The 17,585-nt window shown below is 45.9% G+C and overlaps 2 protein-coding genes across 5 annotated transcripts in view; one reads left to right on the forward strand and one right to left on the reverse strand.

Moving 5' to 3' along the window:
• The window catches only part of LOC115114240 (SPRY domain-containing SOCS box protein 4-like), a 118,464-nt gene that overhangs the window by 95,476 nt on the left and 5,403 nt on the right, over positions 1-17,585 (forward strand). The window lies entirely within an intron of this gene.
• On the reverse strand, positions 328-17,497 carry LOC135565766 (GTPase IMAP family member 7-like). The gene is made up of 2 exons (XM_065013876.1): positions 17,362-17,497; positions 328-1,217 (listed from the first exon to the last, which is right to left on the reverse strand). The coding sequence occupies exons 1-2, from the start codon at positions 17,495-17,497 to the stop codon at positions 328-330; spliced, it is 1,026 nt and encodes a 341-aa protein (XP_064869948.1).

The raw sequence follows: 17,585 nt of genomic DNA on the forward strand, positions 1-17,585 counted from the left end.
CCGCAGGCCTAATCTGGAGCCCAAATGTGGCCTGTGGGTGGTTTGAGTAAAAACAACATTTGGGGGAAAGTCAACTTCAGTTGAAATGACTAAAACCAAATTGAAACCATGTAGAAATTATATTGCGCTAGATTTATACAGTCCCTTCACTCTTTCCATGTTGCTAAGAATAACCACAACAAAAGCTGGATTGTCAGGGAGCATCAAATTACAGAAAAATACTAGTTTTGGGAAGGGGGGGTTTGACACCCCCAGCGTATCAGTAATTTCCACATAGCCTTCCTGACACTTGGAATGATTTCAACAGTCCTTATTCAGTAGTCTTGGCTAATTGCTGCTAGAGGTATGTCTATATATGGACATGGCTAGGTGGCATTTAATGGTGCAGAAGGCCCGTCTCTGTCCTCTCGGAGGCTCATATGGTGTCACCATTTTAACCACTGACCTCTCATCCCCTCTCCCTATCGCTCTCGGAGTCTTCCACTCCTCCTGGCCCTGCCTCTCTTCCACAGTCGCTCTCATCCTCTCCCGCTCAATCTTCATCTCCCTCTCTCCCTCCATCCTCTCCCTCAACTCCTGCTCTCTCCGGCTCCACTCTACCTCCAGCCTGTGATACATGTGATGGGAGAAGTGCCATCCACCGTTCTCCTGCAACATGTCCTTCACCCTGCTCACTAATGCCTCCACCTGACTCCTTTCCCCCTCCCACTGTCCCTCCTTGTTATCCAAAACATGGCACCTGTACCTGCACTTTTCCATCAGCCACTGCAGTGCTAGCCCCCCAGATTGGATATGCTGCTCCAGGCTTCGCCCCCTCCCCTTCAGTCGGTCGCCGAAAGTGAAGAGCACCATGGTGTGCCTCCACACACTAGAGGTCATGACCTCCATGCGCCTCTCCGCCGCTTGCCTCTCCATCTCGGTGAAGTCCAGTAGGGGAATCACTAGGAGGACAACGTGGGGACCGGGGCCACACAACGACAGGGCTCTTAGCAGCTCTATCTTCTCCTCCCTGGGGACGGAGTCTTCTGAGAAGCTCCAGCCCCGGGCATCAATCACGGTGACGTCACGACCGGCTGCGGTTCCACTGGCCGCAGTGCTAGTCCCGCCCCCTCTGGTGTCGAAGGCTTTACGTCCAAGTATGGTGATGCCATAGGAGCTCTTGCCTGTGCGTTTAGGTCCTACCAGGAGAAGGCGAACGTCGGCGGGGTCTGTGTCGGCTGGGAGAGAGGAGAGAGGGATGCTGTTAGAAAGGAACTCGTATCTGCTCAGACCTTAGCGCCAGAGTCCAAGAGAGAGGAGTGGGATAGAGAGATGGAGGAGACGTTAATGAGAGAGACAGGCAGGCTGTCAGACAACTATCCAGTAAAAAAACATCTGCCATTGTTGCTTTGCGCCACTCACTGAAAGACGTTCTACTGCTTGTCAGTTTGTCAAAAAAAAAAGTTCAATAGAGGTGACCTTGCGAGACTCCAAGTTCTGAAAGTTTCCTACACAATGCACTACACGCAGTCGCAATGAAAATGTTTTAATTTACCTCAATCTATCCTCTCCTGACGTAGAACTTGATTGAGCGCATCCACTTGTACTTGGTAAACTCAGCAAAAAAAGATGTCCTCTCACTGTCAACTGTGTTTTATTTTTAGCAAACTTATCATGTGTAAATATTTGTATGAACATAAGATTCAACAACTGAGACATAAACTGAACAAATTCCACAGACATGTGACTAACAAATGGAATGTGTCCCTGAACAAAGGGGGGGTCAAAATCAAAAGTAACAGTATCGGTTGTGGCCACTAGCTGCATTAAGTACTGCAGTGCATCTCCTCCTCATGGACTGCACCAGATTTTCCAGTTCTTGCTGTGAGATGTTCCACCAAGGCACCTGCAAGTTCCCCGACATTTCTGGGGGGAATGGCCCTAGCCCCCTCACCAACAGGTCCCAGACGTGCTCAACGGGATTGAGATCCGGGCTCTTCGCTGTCCATGGCAGATCACTGACATTCCTGTCTTGCAGGAAATCACGCACAGAACGAGCAGTATGGCTGGTGGCATTGTCATGCTGGAGGGTCATGTCAGGATGAGCCTGCAGGAAGGAAGGGTAACACATGCGGGAGGATGATGTCTTTCCTGTAACGCACAGCGTTGAGATTGCCTGCAATGACAACGATCTCAGTCCGATGATGCTGTGACACACCGCCCCAGACCATTTTACATTTAAGTCATTTAGCAGACGCTCTTATCCAGAGCGACTTACAAATTGGTGCGTTCACCTTAAGACATCCAGTGGAACAGCCACTTTACAATAGTGCATCTAAATCTTTTAAGGGGGGGGTGAGAAGGATTACTTTATCCTATCCTAGGTATTCCTTAAAGAGGTGGGGTTTCAGGTGTCTCCGGAAGGTGGTGATTGACTCCGCTGTCCTGGCGTCGTGAGGGAGTTTGTTCCACCATTGGGGGGCCAGAGCAGCGAACAGTTTTGACTGGGCTGCGCGGGAACTGTACTTCCTCAGTGGTAGGGAGGCGAGCAGGCCAGAGGTGGATGAACGCAGTGCCCTTGTTTGGGTGTAGGGCCTGATCAGAGCCTGGAGGTACTGAGGTGCCGTTCCCCTCACAGCTCCGTAGGCAAGCACCATGGTCTTGTAGCGGATGCGAGCTTCAACTGGAAGCCAGTGGAGAGAGCGGAGGAGCGGGGTGACGTGAGAGAACTTGGGAAGGTTGAACACCAGACGGGCTGCGGCGTTCTGGATGAGTTGTAGGGGTTTAATGGCACAGGCAGGGAGCCCAGCCAACAGCGAGTTGCAGTAATCCAGACGGGAGATGACAAGTGCCTGGATTAGGACCTGCGCCGCTTCCTGTGTGAGGCAGGTGTTGTAGAGCATGAACCTACAGGAACGGGCCACCGCCTTGATGTTAGTTGAGAACGACAGGGTGTTGTCCAGGGTCACGCCAAGGTTCTTAGCGCTCTGGGAGGAGGACACAGTGGAGTTGTCAACCGTGATGGCGAGATCATGGAACGGGCAGTCCTTCCCCGGGAGGAAGAGCAGCTCCGTCTTGCCGAGGTTCAGCTTGAGGTGGTGATCAGTCATCCACACTGATATGTCTGCCAGACATGCAGAGATGCGATTCGCCACCTGGTCATCAGAAGGGGGAAAGGAGAAGATTAATTGTGTGTCGTCTGCATAGCAATGATAGGAGAGACCATGTGAGGTTATGACAGAGCCAAGTGACTTGGTGTATAGCGAGAATAGGAGAGGGCCTAGAACAGAGCCCTGGGGGACGCCAGTGGTGAGAGCGCGTGGTGAGGAGACAGATTCTCGCCACGCCACCTGGTAGGAGCGACCTGTCAGGTAGGACGCAATCCAAGCGTGGGCCGCGCCAGAGATGCCCAACTCGGAGAGGGTGGAGAGGAGGATCTGATGGTTCACAGTATCGAAGGCAGCCGATAGGTCTAGAAGGATGAGAGCAGAGGAGAGAGAGTTAGCTTTAGCAGTGCGGAGCGCCTCCGTGATACAGAGAAGAGCAGTCTCAGTTGAATGACTAGTCTTGAAACCTGACTGATTTGGATCAAGAAGGTCATTCTGAGAGAGATAGCGGGAGAGCTGGCCAAGGACGGCACGTTCAAGGGTTTTGGAGAGAAAAGAAAGAAGGGATACTGGTCTGTAGTTGTTGACATCGGAGGGATCGAGTGTAGGTTTTTTCAGAAGGGGTGCAACTCTCGCTCTCTTGAAGACGGAAGGGACGTAGCCAGCGGTCAGGGATGAGTTGATGAGCGAGGTGAGGTAAGGGAGAAGGTCTCCGGAAATGGTCTGGAGAAGAGAGGAGGGGATAGGGTCAAGCGGGCAGGTTGTTGGGCGGCCGGCCGTCACAAGACGCGAGATTTCATCTGGAGAGAGAGGGGAGAAAGAGGTCAGAGCACAGGGTAGGGCAGTGTGAGCAGAACCAGCGGTGTCGTTTGACTTAGCAAACGAGGATCGGATGTCGTCGACCTTCTTTTCAAAATGGTTGAGGAAGTCATCTGCAGAGAGGGGGGAGGAGGATTCAGGAGGGAGGAGAAGGTGGCAAAGAGCTTCCTAGGGTTAGAGGCAGATGCTTGGAATTTAGAGTGGTAGAAAGTGGCTTTAGCAGCAGAGACATAAGAGGAAAATGTAGAGAGGAGGGAGTGAAAGGATGCCAGGTCCGCAGGGAGGCGAGTTTTCCTCCATGACGGACCCTCCACCTCCAAATCGATCCCACTCCAGAGAACAGGCCTCGGTGTAACGCTCATTCCTTCGACGATAAAGGCGAATCCGACCATCACCCCTGGTGAGACAAAACTGCGACTCGTCAGTGAAGAGCACTTTTTGCCAGTCTGGTCTAGCGACGGTGGGTTTGTGCCCATCTGCCTATTGGGAAACAGTGTTTAAACCCTTTACAATGAAGATCTGTGAAGTTAATTCGTAAAAATCCAAATATCTTTGAAGAACAGGGTCCTGAAAAAGGGAAGTTATGAAAGTACACCCATTGGGGAAATCTTGTTATCATGAAACATACATTGCTAGTCATTCAGAAACATATTTTAGACTAAATGCTACCGGCACTTTTATCTACTTTATCTACTGCTGATTAAATGTTTTCTTCAAAAGAGATATCTGATTTTAAATACATACAGTTGAAGTCGGAAGTTTACATACACTTAGGTTGGAGTCATTAAAAGTAGTTTTTCAACCACTCCACACATTTCTTGTTAACAAACTATAGTTTTGGCAAGTCGGTTAGGACATCTACTTTGCATGAGACAAGTCATTTTTCCAACAATTGTTTACAGACAGATTATTTCACATATATCACATTTCACATGTATCACATTTCCAGTGGGTCAGAAGTTGACATACACTAAGTTGACTGTGCCTTTAAACAGCTTGGAAAATTCCAGAAAATAATGTAATGGCTTTAGAAGCTTATGATAGGCTAATTGACTTAATTTGAGTCAATTGGAGGTCTACCTGTGGATATATTTCAAAGCCTACCTTCAAACTCAGTGCCTCTTTGCTTGACATCATGGGAAAATCAAAAGAAATCAGCCGAGACCCCAGAAAAAATTGTAGACCTCCACAAGTCTGGTTCATCCTCGGGAGCAATTTCCAAACGCCTGAATGTACCACGTTCATCTGTACAAACAATAGTAGGCAAGTATAAACACCATGGGCCCACACAGCCATCATACCGCTCAGAAAGGAGACTCGTTCTGTCTCCTAGAGATGAACGTACTTTGGTGCGAGAAGTGCAAATCAATCCCAGAACAACAGCAAAGGACCTTGTGAAGATGCTGGAGGAAACTGGTACAAAATCATCTATATCCAGAGTAAAACAGTAAAAGTCCAATATCAACATAACCTGAAAGGGAGAGGCTTGCAAGCCGAAGAACACCATCCCAACCGTGAAGCACGGGGGTGGCCGCATCATGTTGTGGGGGTGATTTGCTGCAGGAGGGACTGGTGCACTTCACAAAATAGATGGCATCATGAGGCAGGAACATAGTGGATGTTTTGAAGCAACATCTCAAGACATCAGTCAGGAAGTTGAAGCTTGGTTGCAAATGGGTCTTCCAAATGGACAATGACCCCAAGCGTACTTCCAAAGGACAACAAAGTCAAGGTATTGGAGTGGCTATCACAAAGCCCTGACCTCAATCCCATGTAAAATGTGTGGGCAGAACTGAGAAAGCGTGTGCGAGCAAGGAGGCCTACAAACCTGACTCAGTTACACCAGCTCTGTCAGGAGGAATGGGCCAAAATTCACCCAACTTATTGTGGGAAGCTTGTGGAAGGCTACCCAAAACATTTGACCCAAGTTGAGCAATTTAAAGGCAATGCTACCAAATTCTAATTGAGTGTATGTAAACTTCTGACCCACTGGGAATGTGATGAAAGAAATAAAAGCTGAAATAAATAATTCTCTCTACTATTATTCTGACATTTTCTCTTTGTTAAAATAAAGTGGTGATCCTAACTGACCTAAGACAGGGAATTTTTGCTCAGATTAAATGTCAGGATTTGTGAAAAACTGAATTTGAATGTTTTTGGCTAAGGTGTACGTAAACTTCCGACTTCAACTGTATATCTACCCTGTAAAGTGCACTTAACACCATTTTCAGGCGAACTCCAGCTCCCCATTAAGGCGGCTCAGCAGGCTGCAGGTCACAGTGGCAAATGTAGTAGTCCGTTTCACAGCGAACCCTCTGCTCCATAAAATTGTTAATTAGCATTAGTTAGTAAATAAGCTTTTGCTAATTCACTTGCGAGCGTATGCGGTCAGGTATTTCTTCACGAAACAAGTGCAAGTTAGTTGGAGTGTTTGTCTCAAGTGTTGAATACATAATGACTTGTTCAGAGAGTGGCTCCTTTTTGATATAAAGGACCTTTGCAAGCCCCTCCCCTTTGCATTGCAATAATAGTTTCTTGCTTACTTGACAGCCTTGTGTAGTAATATGTTGCTACTATTAAACTCTCATTTCTATGGTTACTGTCAGGCAATACTTTTCTAGTTATGTTACACACCGTAAAGGATTGTCTATTTTAAGACTTCTTGGAATATGTTCAAAGTTATTTTTGTCATTTTTATGAGGCAACTCTTTCACTGTGGTTAATGTTGAATCAAGTTTTAGTGTAGGGCCAGCGTTTTATTGAGGAACTCTTTGCTATGATAAAATACCTGGGAATCAGGAAAATGATTGACCAAGTGGAATTTGGCAATGTGTTTGCATGAACTGTGCGCAACCATTTTCTTGTTGGTAAAAATAGGTTTCATGTGAAAACTCTGATCTTAAAACACCTGGTTGCTGCCTTCCTCTCCCATGTCATCCTCTTCTCATTCTTCCTCTTTTTCCACCCCTTCCTCCTCTCCATTTCCCCCCTCAGTCATTTATCTGCAGTGCCAGTAACACAAGCATGTGCTCACTCTCTTTTAGCCTTTGGGGCACTGGGGACAGATTTCTTTATGCAACCTCTCATTTGAAGTGTGTATGTATGTATGTGTGTGTGTGTGTGTGTGGCAGGTGATATGAATCTCATTGCCACTAGTGTAACACTAGCTATATAAGTATTTTCTGTAGGTCTGTTACACTGTAGCTGAAAGGATACAGAAGAGACTGCAAACACACACATACTATTTAGTGAGCGGTTGTATTGTTTTACTGCTGTGTACCTGACATCCACCTGACAGGTAGTCGATTTCCTTGTTGTGACCATAGCTTATACTGCTCCTTGTCCTCACGCAGGTGGCCTGGCTCTACATTCCAGCCTTGTATTCCACTCTGTTTTCACTCCACACACACACCCTTGCACCCTTTACAACCCCCAAACCTGCAGGTGTGTGTGTGTGACTACCCCCTCTGAGTTTAGATTATACACACTGTCTTCCAGCACATTTTACAGCTGACATTACTGGAAGAAGGTGGGTGTGTACCAGACCCCCCCCCCCCGTCTGTGTTTAGACTGCAGGCTTTCACACTCTGCATGTTTTAAACAAGTCATTACTGTTTGAGTGTTCACACCTTCTCTATTTTTCCTGTCGCATCCTTCTGTTTCCTAGATCCAACTGTACTTCTTTGTGACGTTCGCACGCACACACACAGCTTTCCCAGTTGACTCATCTATAGCGTCAGCGAGGCATTAATTCAGCTTTTCTGTGTGAATCACACGAGAGCAGCACACATGAAGGAAGTGTGTGTTCAGTCTCATCGCCTGTGGGACATCTCAATCACACCGACTCGCATTCCTCTTGTTCGGTTTCTAAGTGATTTGTGTAAAGAGTGGCGAGATGAGAGGGGTAAGGTGGAGGGAGTGCTGTAGGTTTGAGAGTAAGGATGGAGGAGAGATGGAGGGATGTAGAGCGAGAGGAAAGGATCGATGGAAAGAGAGCTGTAGCGCTAAAGGGATGAGCGGAGTGAACCAAAGGGACAGAGAGATGGATGATGTTCCCTAGGCTCTGGAGTACAGCACGTCTGGTGTCTCCTAAGGCATGGTACTGAAGGCACAGTACAGCTCCCAATGGAGCTCAGTATTTTGTGTGTGATTCCCGAAATGTGTTCTCCAGTGTTTGAGGCCTGCTCACATCTGACATCTCCATCCCCAAGCATGTATGTGCCTCTGCCTCACCTGTAATATCTCAGAGCCGTGTGGATGTGCTGTGGTGCTATGACCAAATCGATTGCATCTTTGTCCACACTTTGGATGAAAGTATGTGTATATTTGTGTGTGTTTAGTAGCTGTGTGTGTGTGTGATAAGTGTCAGTGTGTGTGCTTTTATGCCCTCTTTCTGGGTTCTTTCATCTCTGTGAGATGATGACTTTGTCTACTGCTAGGAACTATATACATCACATGGCCAAAAGTATGTGGACACCGGCTCGTCGAACATCTCATTCCAAAGTCATGGCCATTCGTATGGAGTTGGTCAGCAGTAGGATTGTCCAGGTCTGACGTCAAGGATTCTAACCTTGGCAGGTGAATAGGTTTCCTACCCAGGCAGAATAGAAGTAGGAGGGAAAACTGAATTGTACCCTTGTATAAAATTACCTCTCCGTCTCTCTAGCTCATTCTGTTTTTTCTTTTTTTTCTTTCCCTCTCCTCTTTCTTTTTCCTCGCTCACACTCACGCTTGCTCAGACACTACACACATACACACACACACACACACACACACATTACCCCTGAGCAAAGCTTGAAGATGATCAGACTGTATTTTCTTCTCTCAGACCTGAGTCCCTTGCTTTCATCAGCTCAATAATCAGACCCCACCTGAAAGTGTGTGTTTTTGTCTTACCCTCAACAATTACCTCTACCCATGGGTGGCCCTCTTCCTCATTTAGATAACTGTGCACTGTCCTCCACTCCTCTCTCTGTTCGGTCAGAAACAGCGCTGTCAGTGTGTTCTCTGGTAATGAGGACTTAGGATGGTAGGGGTGGGTCGCTTGCTCTCTCACACACATGCTGCCTATGCCTGCAGTGCTGGGAATTTCAGCACCCATACAGTTCACCATCAAAACTGACTCCTGCATGCAAGTGTACGTCACACGTTTTATTCATGAGTGAGAGAGTGCATATCAGGGAGGCCATGAGAGGATGAGGAAGAAGGAGAGCGAGAGCTGTCCTAATCTCCTGAACATAGTGAACCAGACTCTGATCCTGTTCGTTTTCACATCTGGTGCCCCCGTTCTCCCCTCCATCTTTCCCCTCGTCAATTTTTCCTCGCTCGGTCTCTCTGTCCCTTACTCATCACTCTCTCTTTCATCGACAGTCAGTCGGTTTCTTTTGTGTCCACAAGGTGTTTTTTTTAAGTGCTTTAATTCTCTATCAAACCATTGCAATAAGCCCCTCGCCCCTTCAAGCCTGCCTAGTGATGATGACAATACTTCAGAGCGCCTGTCAGACATCGTTAGCATTCTAAATCATTCAATCTAGAATAAATAAAACCCTGAAAAAAATAATATAAATGGATCTATAGTCAGATGGAATATGCCCACTTCAGCCCTAGCCCGGTATCAGACCTGCATGGGCGGTCTTCTCAACTCCTATGGTCAGTGTAATGCCAATGGCAAGATACTACCACAAACTGATCTTGGACCTCATTTCTCTCACAGGACACTGTAACTGTTAAGAGATTTACTGTAATGTATAAAAAGCTGCGGCCAGTGAGGGCCTGTTTATTACCCCTGACCAGCCCTGTTCTGTCCCTGAGTGGTGCAGGACACCGCTGGCAGGAGAGTAGAAGATCAAAGCGCAGGAAGTTGGTGTTGTGGACAACATTGGGTCCCCGGTCTCGTGTTGTTGGCATAGGAGGAAGTAATGTGTTCTGAGATGTCTTTTGACCGTTATTACAGCATTTATTTCATCGCCTGTCTGTTTTATTGAGGACAATTATGGGTGTGGGTGGAGGGGAGGTTAGTGTGTGTGTGTGTGTGTTGTGTGTTGTGTGAGCTTGTTTGTTTGCGACTGTTCTCTCGTTTGTTTTTGTGATTTTCAGGCAAACTAGGTGTTTTCTATTGATATTAGCACAAAACGAATAAACCAAAATGGATTCCAAATTCCATCGCTAGTGCTTTATGGAGTCTTAGAGTAGCCTTTTTATGCCTATTAAAAACATTAAGAACCCATTCCTAGTATTGACTTGCTGTTGCGCATGGAAAACCCAGCAGCGTTAGTGCTTGCCACAAACCCGTGGGTCTGGCACCTACTACCATACTTAGTTCAAAAGCGCTTAAATATTTTGTCTTGCGCATTCACCCTCTGAATGGCACACACACACAATCCATGTCTCAAGGCTTAAAAATCCTTTAACCTGTCTCCTCCCCCTTTCATCTACACTGATTTTGAAGTGGCTTTAACAGCTTTCAGCTGGTCAGTCTGTCAAAGAAAGAGGTGTTCCTAGTATGGATGCACGATATATCGAAATTGTCTAGTTTTAACGCCGATGTGCAAAACCGATGTCAAAGCTGAAGTGCATACCTATTTTATTTTTTTATTTAACCAGGTAGGCCATTTGAGAACAAGTTCTCCTTTACAACTGAGACCTGGCCAAGATAAAGCAAAGCAGTGTGACACAAACAACAACAGAGTTGCACATGGAATAAACAAACATACAGTCAATGACACGAGCAAGTAAGTGAAAGAAATAGGTTTTGATTATGTTTTACTGGTAATGGGGACATACGTAAATGCCAACAAAATAACTTTTTGTTCAGTTGTGTGTGTGTGTGTTTTCTAACCTTTTATTTAATTAGGCAAGTCGGTTAAGAACAAAATCTTATTTACAATGACAGCCAAACCCGGACAACGCTGGGCCAATTGTGCGCCGCTATATGCGACTCCCAATCACCACTGGATGTGATACAGCCTGGATTCAAACCAGGGACTGTAGTGGTGCCTCTTTCACTGAGATGCAGTGCCTTAGACCGTGTGTGTGTGTGTGTGTGTGTGTGTGTGTGTGTGTGTGTGTGTGTGTGTGAACGAACATTTGAACTGTACTAGAATGCTTAAAAGGGCAGCTAAAATTTTAAATATCAGTTATCGGTATCGTTTTTATTGGCAAGGAAAATATCGGTATCAGCCGAAAATGTCATCGGCGCATCACTAGTTCCTAATCCTAATGTTTTGTACACTCAGTGTATATAACAAAGTCAAGTGAGCAGCTTGCTAACATAACCTCGTCCCAGGGTTACATGTACAGTTAGCGTGGCTACTACAATCCGATAACCTTTGTTTTTGTCATCTTTATTGGATATCTAACTATTTACTGGATGTGTCTGTGTTTTGTATGACTCCCATTGGCGAGAGACCTGCATTGGCAGCTTTTGCTTGTGAGAGCTCATTAGCTCTGGCTGCTGTATCGTACTGTACCGAGGAAAGAGGATTATCTGTCTCGACAAACACCCACGTGTTGACACTGTACTGCACTTAAGCAAGTTTCCCCAGAAACATAGGTGTTTGAATAGTTAGTTAGCATAATGCTAACGCTACAATATAGGGATTTCCCTCGGGATCTTCAGCAAAACGTTAGCCATTGAATGAGCATGTGAAAGCTGTCACTGGTCCTGTACTCTACTATCAAACTGCAGTAGACTGCTTCTGTATTCCTGGCCAATGGCAGGTGCCTTGGTCCTGTTTAAACTACATGAGTCCTGATAAACTTATAATCAGCCCCAGCCGTTCCTCTCTCATATACTGTAGCTAGCACTGATGTACTGGGATCAGAGGAGAGCCTTTCTATCCACAGTGGGGATCAATCTCATTTGTCCTTGAGAGCGCCTCAAAGCCTTAGCTTGCCTCTGTAAATATGCCAGTGGCAGAACTGGGAAGCTGGTCAAATATGAATTCTGCAAGTCATTTGCTCCTGTGGTAATGAGTGTGGGTGGCAGTGCGTGCGTATGTTGAGTTTATTTGCGAGTGTGTGTATTTGCAAATGTCCGTTTCCAAATCGGTGTCTACATGTATCTGGCTACATGTCTGTGTATCCGTATCTGGCTACATGTCTGTGTATCCGTATCTGGCTACATGTCTGTGTATCCGTATCTGGCTACATGTCTGTGTATCCGTATCTGGCTACATGTCTGTGTATCCGTATCTGGCTACATGTCTGTGTATCCGTATCTGGCTACATGTCTGTGTATCCGTATCTGGCTACATGTCTGTGTATCCGTATCTGGCTACATGTCTGTGTATCCGTATCTGGCTACATGTCTGTGTATCCGTATCTGGCTACATGTCTGTGTATCCGTATCTGGCTACATGTCTGTGTATCCGTATCTGGCTACATGTCTGTGTATCCGTATCTGGCTACATGTCTGTGTATCCGTATCTGGCTACATGTCTGTGTATCCGTATCTGGCTACATGTCTGTGTTTCCATGTCCGTGTTTCCGTGTCTGCCTACGCGTCCGTGTCTGCCTACGTTTCTGCATGTCTGCCTACGTTTCCATGTCTGCCTACGTTTCTGTGTCTGCCTTACGCGTCCGTGTTTCCGTGTCTGCCTACGCGTCCGTGTTTCCGTGTCTGCCTACGCGTCCGTGTTTCCGTGTCTGCCTACGTTTCTGTGTCTGCCTACGCGTCCGTGTTTCCGTGTCTGCCTGTCAAAATGATTGTGTTCCTAGCTCCAACAGTGCCATAGTGTCTAACAATCCACATCTAAAAAGTAAAAGAATGGAATTAAGAAATATATCGATATTAGGATGAGCAGTGTCGGAGTGGCTTAAACTAAAATACAGTCAAATAGAATACAGTGTATATATTTGAGATGAATAAACTTTATTGTTGAAGTGGCCAGTGATTCCATGTCTCTATATAGTGCAGCAGCCTCTAAGGTGCAGAGTTGAGTATCTGTGTTTATATACAGTACCAGTCAAAAGTTTGGCCACAACTACTCAAACCGTGGAATGGCTATATTTATACTATTTTCTACATTGTAAAATAATAGTGAAGACATCAAAACTATGAAATAACACATGGAATCATGTAGTAACCAAAAAAATTGTTAAACAAATCAAAATAGTCCAAATAAGGAAAACCCTTGAATGAGTAGGTGTGTCCAAACTTTTGACTGGTACTGTGTATGTCTACGTGTGTGTGTTTGAAGTTTGATGAAAACACAATCTTTCCCACTTGTTCACGTTCCCAGGCAGCTTGAGAGACAGTGGAAGTCAAGGAGACATTCAATCCATAACAAACTTCCAAGGTGGTGACCCAGAAGAAGGTTGATCGACCCCACTAATTGCAATGTAAAAAAGCAATCATTGAACAATTCCGATGCGTCCAGTTGTTATCATCATCCTGTAGCTGCAGTGTGTATGGATGTCCCTTGAATGCAAAAGGCATGAAATTGAATGAAAGGCATACAATTGGATGCATTGAATTGGACGCTGTTGGAGGCTTTGGAAGTCATATGACGTGTGGGTTCTTTTCCACGTTGATCGCTAATGGTAGCCTCGGGGGAGAACGTGTGTGCCTCTCTGTGTATGACTCCTAGGAAAGCCACCATGACTGGTACGGGTGCACTATTAGCAGATCAAACACTGGCGATTCTATTCCATTGGAAAAGAAGTGAAGAAGGGCGGAGGAGAGAAGGATTGGGTTTCATACTGCGTGGGATCTTCTGGTATCTTTCTGTCTTTCTGCCAGATTGTTCAATGCAAATACACCCGATCAGCACACATATCACAGTGGAAAACCTCCTGTGTATGGGTCTCCACTTTCCTACTAGTGTATCTCCCTCTTTATCCCTCCTCCCCACCTGGAAACAGTGCTTTCATATTTGTAATTGATCTTTTATATCGATCAAGTGTCCATCTAGCTTTTCCCCTGCTGGTTGTCGGTCTCTCTCTCTCTCAAATCTTCCCCTCTCTCTCTAATCTTCCTCTTAAATCTTTAAATCCATCATATTAGAGAAGGGTTTCACAGTGGATTTGTCAGTCCCTTCAAAGGCAGCCAGGGCGAAGACTGCTGATGCAGCATCCTCTAACACAGCGTTTCCCAACTCCAGTCCTCGATTACCCCAAGCAGTACACATTTTTGTTGTTGTAGAACCTCATCCAACTCCTCCGGGACCACAATGAAAATGTGTGCTTCTGGTGGTACTCGAGGACCGGAGTTGGGGAACACTGTATTACAGGATTCTGCGACAGCACTTTACACCGGCTGCCATTTTGAACGGACTGACAATGAATCCGCTGTGAAATACTGTCTAGTCGCCTGTCACTAAGGAGTGTCATGTCAAGCGCTCCAACAGATGTGGCTCCCCTCCCACTGCAGTAGACTTGGCCTGGCCTGATAAACGAGTTCGCTGCTTAACCTGACTCATTAGCTCATCAGCTAGCATTAATAGATGCTGCTGCTATGTTCAAATAATGGCTTTGTGAGTCACCACTAAGGGTATCTTGGGTACTTATGTACTGTAATTGTGGTGGTAATTGATATCATTATACCGGACCAAGTTTAATAGTTAATGACTAGTGATATGTAGTGGATATTTTCTTGTCATTTGTCATCCGTGAAACCAAGTGACGACAATATTTGATGTGTAAAATAGCTGTGCGTTTTCAATGCGTCTCATGACGAAGGGTTGGCAAATCTGTAGCTAATTGCTACAACATACTGCAATGTGCAGCTTTATAAACTGTTATCTAATGGTGTTTTTTTTGAGCTGTGAATCCTCCAGCAGTGGTACAGTATTCCCACTTCCCACCTTAATATGTCCTGAGCTGTCTGGTGTCTCGCTTCTTGATTAAACTCTCTGACCCATCCTTTCCTTGATCAAAGACTACTTGGCTGCACTAATCACTCGGAGACTGGATCACTTCGATTACGTTCCCAGTTGGATCCACTGAGGCATGACATATTGTGAGGGCTTGTAATAACTTACTGTTCCCCTTTTCATTGAAGTTCAAGTTATCAGCAGACAAGCGTAGGGAGGTCGAAGACTTTGATTGATAGGAGCGGAACGTCCTAGTTTAGAACATCTGCCTTAATTTTTTTTCTTTTAAATAAAACAAACCTTCTACCGGGTATGTTTAGGGGGAACCTGGCTGTCATCATTCCCTCAGAGCTGTTTGAGAACCATCCAGTGCTCCCTGAAAAGAGATGGGTGACTCCGTTCTACTGGTGACTCTCTGTATTCACTAAGCTCCTGAGACCGGCGCTGCTGTAGAAAAGTCCCCACACTACTGAGCACTAAAAGAGCTTTTGAGCGTGCTCAAATTAATTGGATTCCCTACAAAACGTGCCCCTTTCTTGATATGTTCAGTCCCTCAGCTTGTCAACTGGGCTCCAGAAATTGCTTGAGTAATAATCATAACGACAAACCAGAAAAACCCTATCCTTCGCCTCCCCCAAGTAGTTATTTTTTTTCTGTGCATAAGAACAAATGATTATTTTCCCCCCAGCTAATGGGCCGTGGATAAATGAAGACGAAGCATGCCACGACTTATCAAACGCAGGAATGTGCGCATCCCCTCAAACAGATGGAGTGGTGTCTGCAGGTCTGCACTCCCTCTGAACTGTCTGCCAGGAGTATTTGGGAGTTTGGCAGACTTTACTTCATAGGGCATATAGCCTCAATACCTGGCTGAAGACTCTTACTTTAACGATGCTTCGTTGTTGACTGTAGAACAGTGACGCATGGCTCCGGATGGTCCTCGAAGGCCCGAAGTGTCTTCCGGTTTTCAACCTTTTCCTCTTATACCTGATGGATAAGTCTGTAGACTCTGTAGCCAGTCAATAACCTTAATTGATCAATTAAGTTCCAGGGAGAAATGAAAATCAGCAGGACTGTGGCCCTCAGACTAGAGTTGTGCTCTGCTGCCTTAGCGAGACGATGACAAGTTGGCAGAAGCAGACTGGAATGGGTACAGTGACATTAGGGACACTGTAGCATGTTTCTGTCCTCTGATGTGGGGGGTGGGGGGCACTTCACACTTTCGATAACGCCAGGGCTTAAACCATACAGCGAGCATTATGTACAGTGTGTGATAACCATACGTTGGTATATTGTACACCTGAAAGACCAGGACACATCTTGGGATATATAGATCCTGATGTACAAAGCATTTTCACTGGTCCATGTTTAGAAGGAAACACTGCATGAAAGACCAATAAGAGGGAAAGGCAAAACAAAGATAGAAATTCAATGTTTTGGCCACCTTGTTTTTTTGGCAAGTATCAAGGCGTGGTCTTGCCCGCACTGTGGTGCAGTGCGTCTGAAATGCTTTTAGGATTTGGCAGAGGGAAGAGAAGACGCTGTCTGTGTCCTTAGTGCCAACATGACAGAGTAGCCTCCATTGGCTAGTCAGGGGTCTTGACAAATGGTAAGCCTATTGTACCACTGGAAGACAGATCGCACTCTGCAAGGTTACGCTGAGGACAGTATCGAGCAGCTTTGTTCCAACCCGCCACTAAAACACCAGGTTTTGCCAATCGCTTAATGATCAAGACCTTGTTTTGCTGAATCTGGAGTGGTTTAGTGGTGAGCTTGAGCAAAAGCCTGCCCACACAGTCTTTTCCTCGGCAGTGTTTTTGACTGCTGATATACTGTTGAGACTTAGGCAGGTTTTAGAAAGTGCCTCGTGTTCATTGGAAAATGCTTTCTATTAGCGTCGTGTGTGTCTTTATTTCTCCTAGCTAGCGCACCGTGAACATTACTACGCGTGTTTTGTGCACGTTCAGCTTGCCGCACCCACTTTTATTGTCAAGACACGTGCACGTGCACTCTCCCATTACCTGGGGGCAACAACAAAGCCAGCTTAGCATCCGTTTCTTTTAAATTCTGTTGTCTAAATTTAGCCAAGATAACGAGGGCCTTATTATTTTAGAGGCTTTGAGATTCTGGTTAAGTCCAGCATTAACCTGACAGAGCTGGTTCTCATGCTCACACTCCCAGCGGGCTGTGTGTGTGTGTGTGTGTGTGTGTGTGTGTGTGTGTGTGTGTGTGTGTGTGTGTGTGTGTGTGTGTGTGTGTGTGTCACCTTGTATAACCTAGTGCTTTACTCACCCATTGTAATTCATAGCATGTTTCCTCTATTTACTAGAACAAAAGCATCTGTTGAACCCAGTTAGTCTCCCCCTCCTATAATGGTATGCATTTGCTTACTGTTATTAGTGCCCCACTCCTAATAGCCATGCAATAGAGCACTGTGCAGAGGTTGTGATTCTTTCTCAACACCTGCATATTGATACAGGAACACAGTATGGTAAGAAGTGTGCCTGAACGTATTGTGTAACTTGTATGTGACACGTCTCTGTCTAATGAGAAGTGTGTGTTGACTAATTACCGTGTATCGATAACTTTGAGCGCGTGGGCATGTGGGTGTGTGTATCATCTGAGACGGACAGGTCTCTAACGCATGGGGTTAACCTTGAGCTCAGCGGTGCTGGTCGGAGAACAGGTGGGAGGTTGGTGATGAGTGTTTTCCTCCAGAATGACCGCAGGGTGAAACGCTGGCTGTGTCGACGTGTCCGACTCCTCCGATGACGCCATAACTCTCCCAGGTCTGTTCGAAACGGGTGTGTCAATGTTGTAACTGCCACTTCCCTTCATTTGAGTCACTTCAATAAACTGAGGCAAG

The sequence above is a fragment of the Oncorhynchus nerka genome, linkage group LG9b (genome assembly GCF_034236695.1).
Source record: "Oncorhynchus nerka isolate Pitt River linkage group LG9b, Oner_Uvic_2.0, whole genome shotgun sequence".
In the NCBI taxonomy this organism is placed as follows: Eukaryota; Metazoa; Chordata; class Actinopteri; order Salmoniformes; family Salmonidae; genus Oncorhynchus; species Oncorhynchus nerka.

Bases quoted from the DNA above. Each gene is read 5' to 3' on its own strand.
- LOC135565766 (XM_065013876.1), bottom strand. From the start codon at position 17,497: ATGGCGTCATCGGAGGAGTCGGACACGTCGACACAGCCAGCGTTTCAC. The intron at 1,218-17,361 runs GTTAGAGACCTG...CCTCTCTCCCAG, and splicing joins GCTCAAGGTTAACCCCATGC to CCGACACAGACCCCGCCGAC.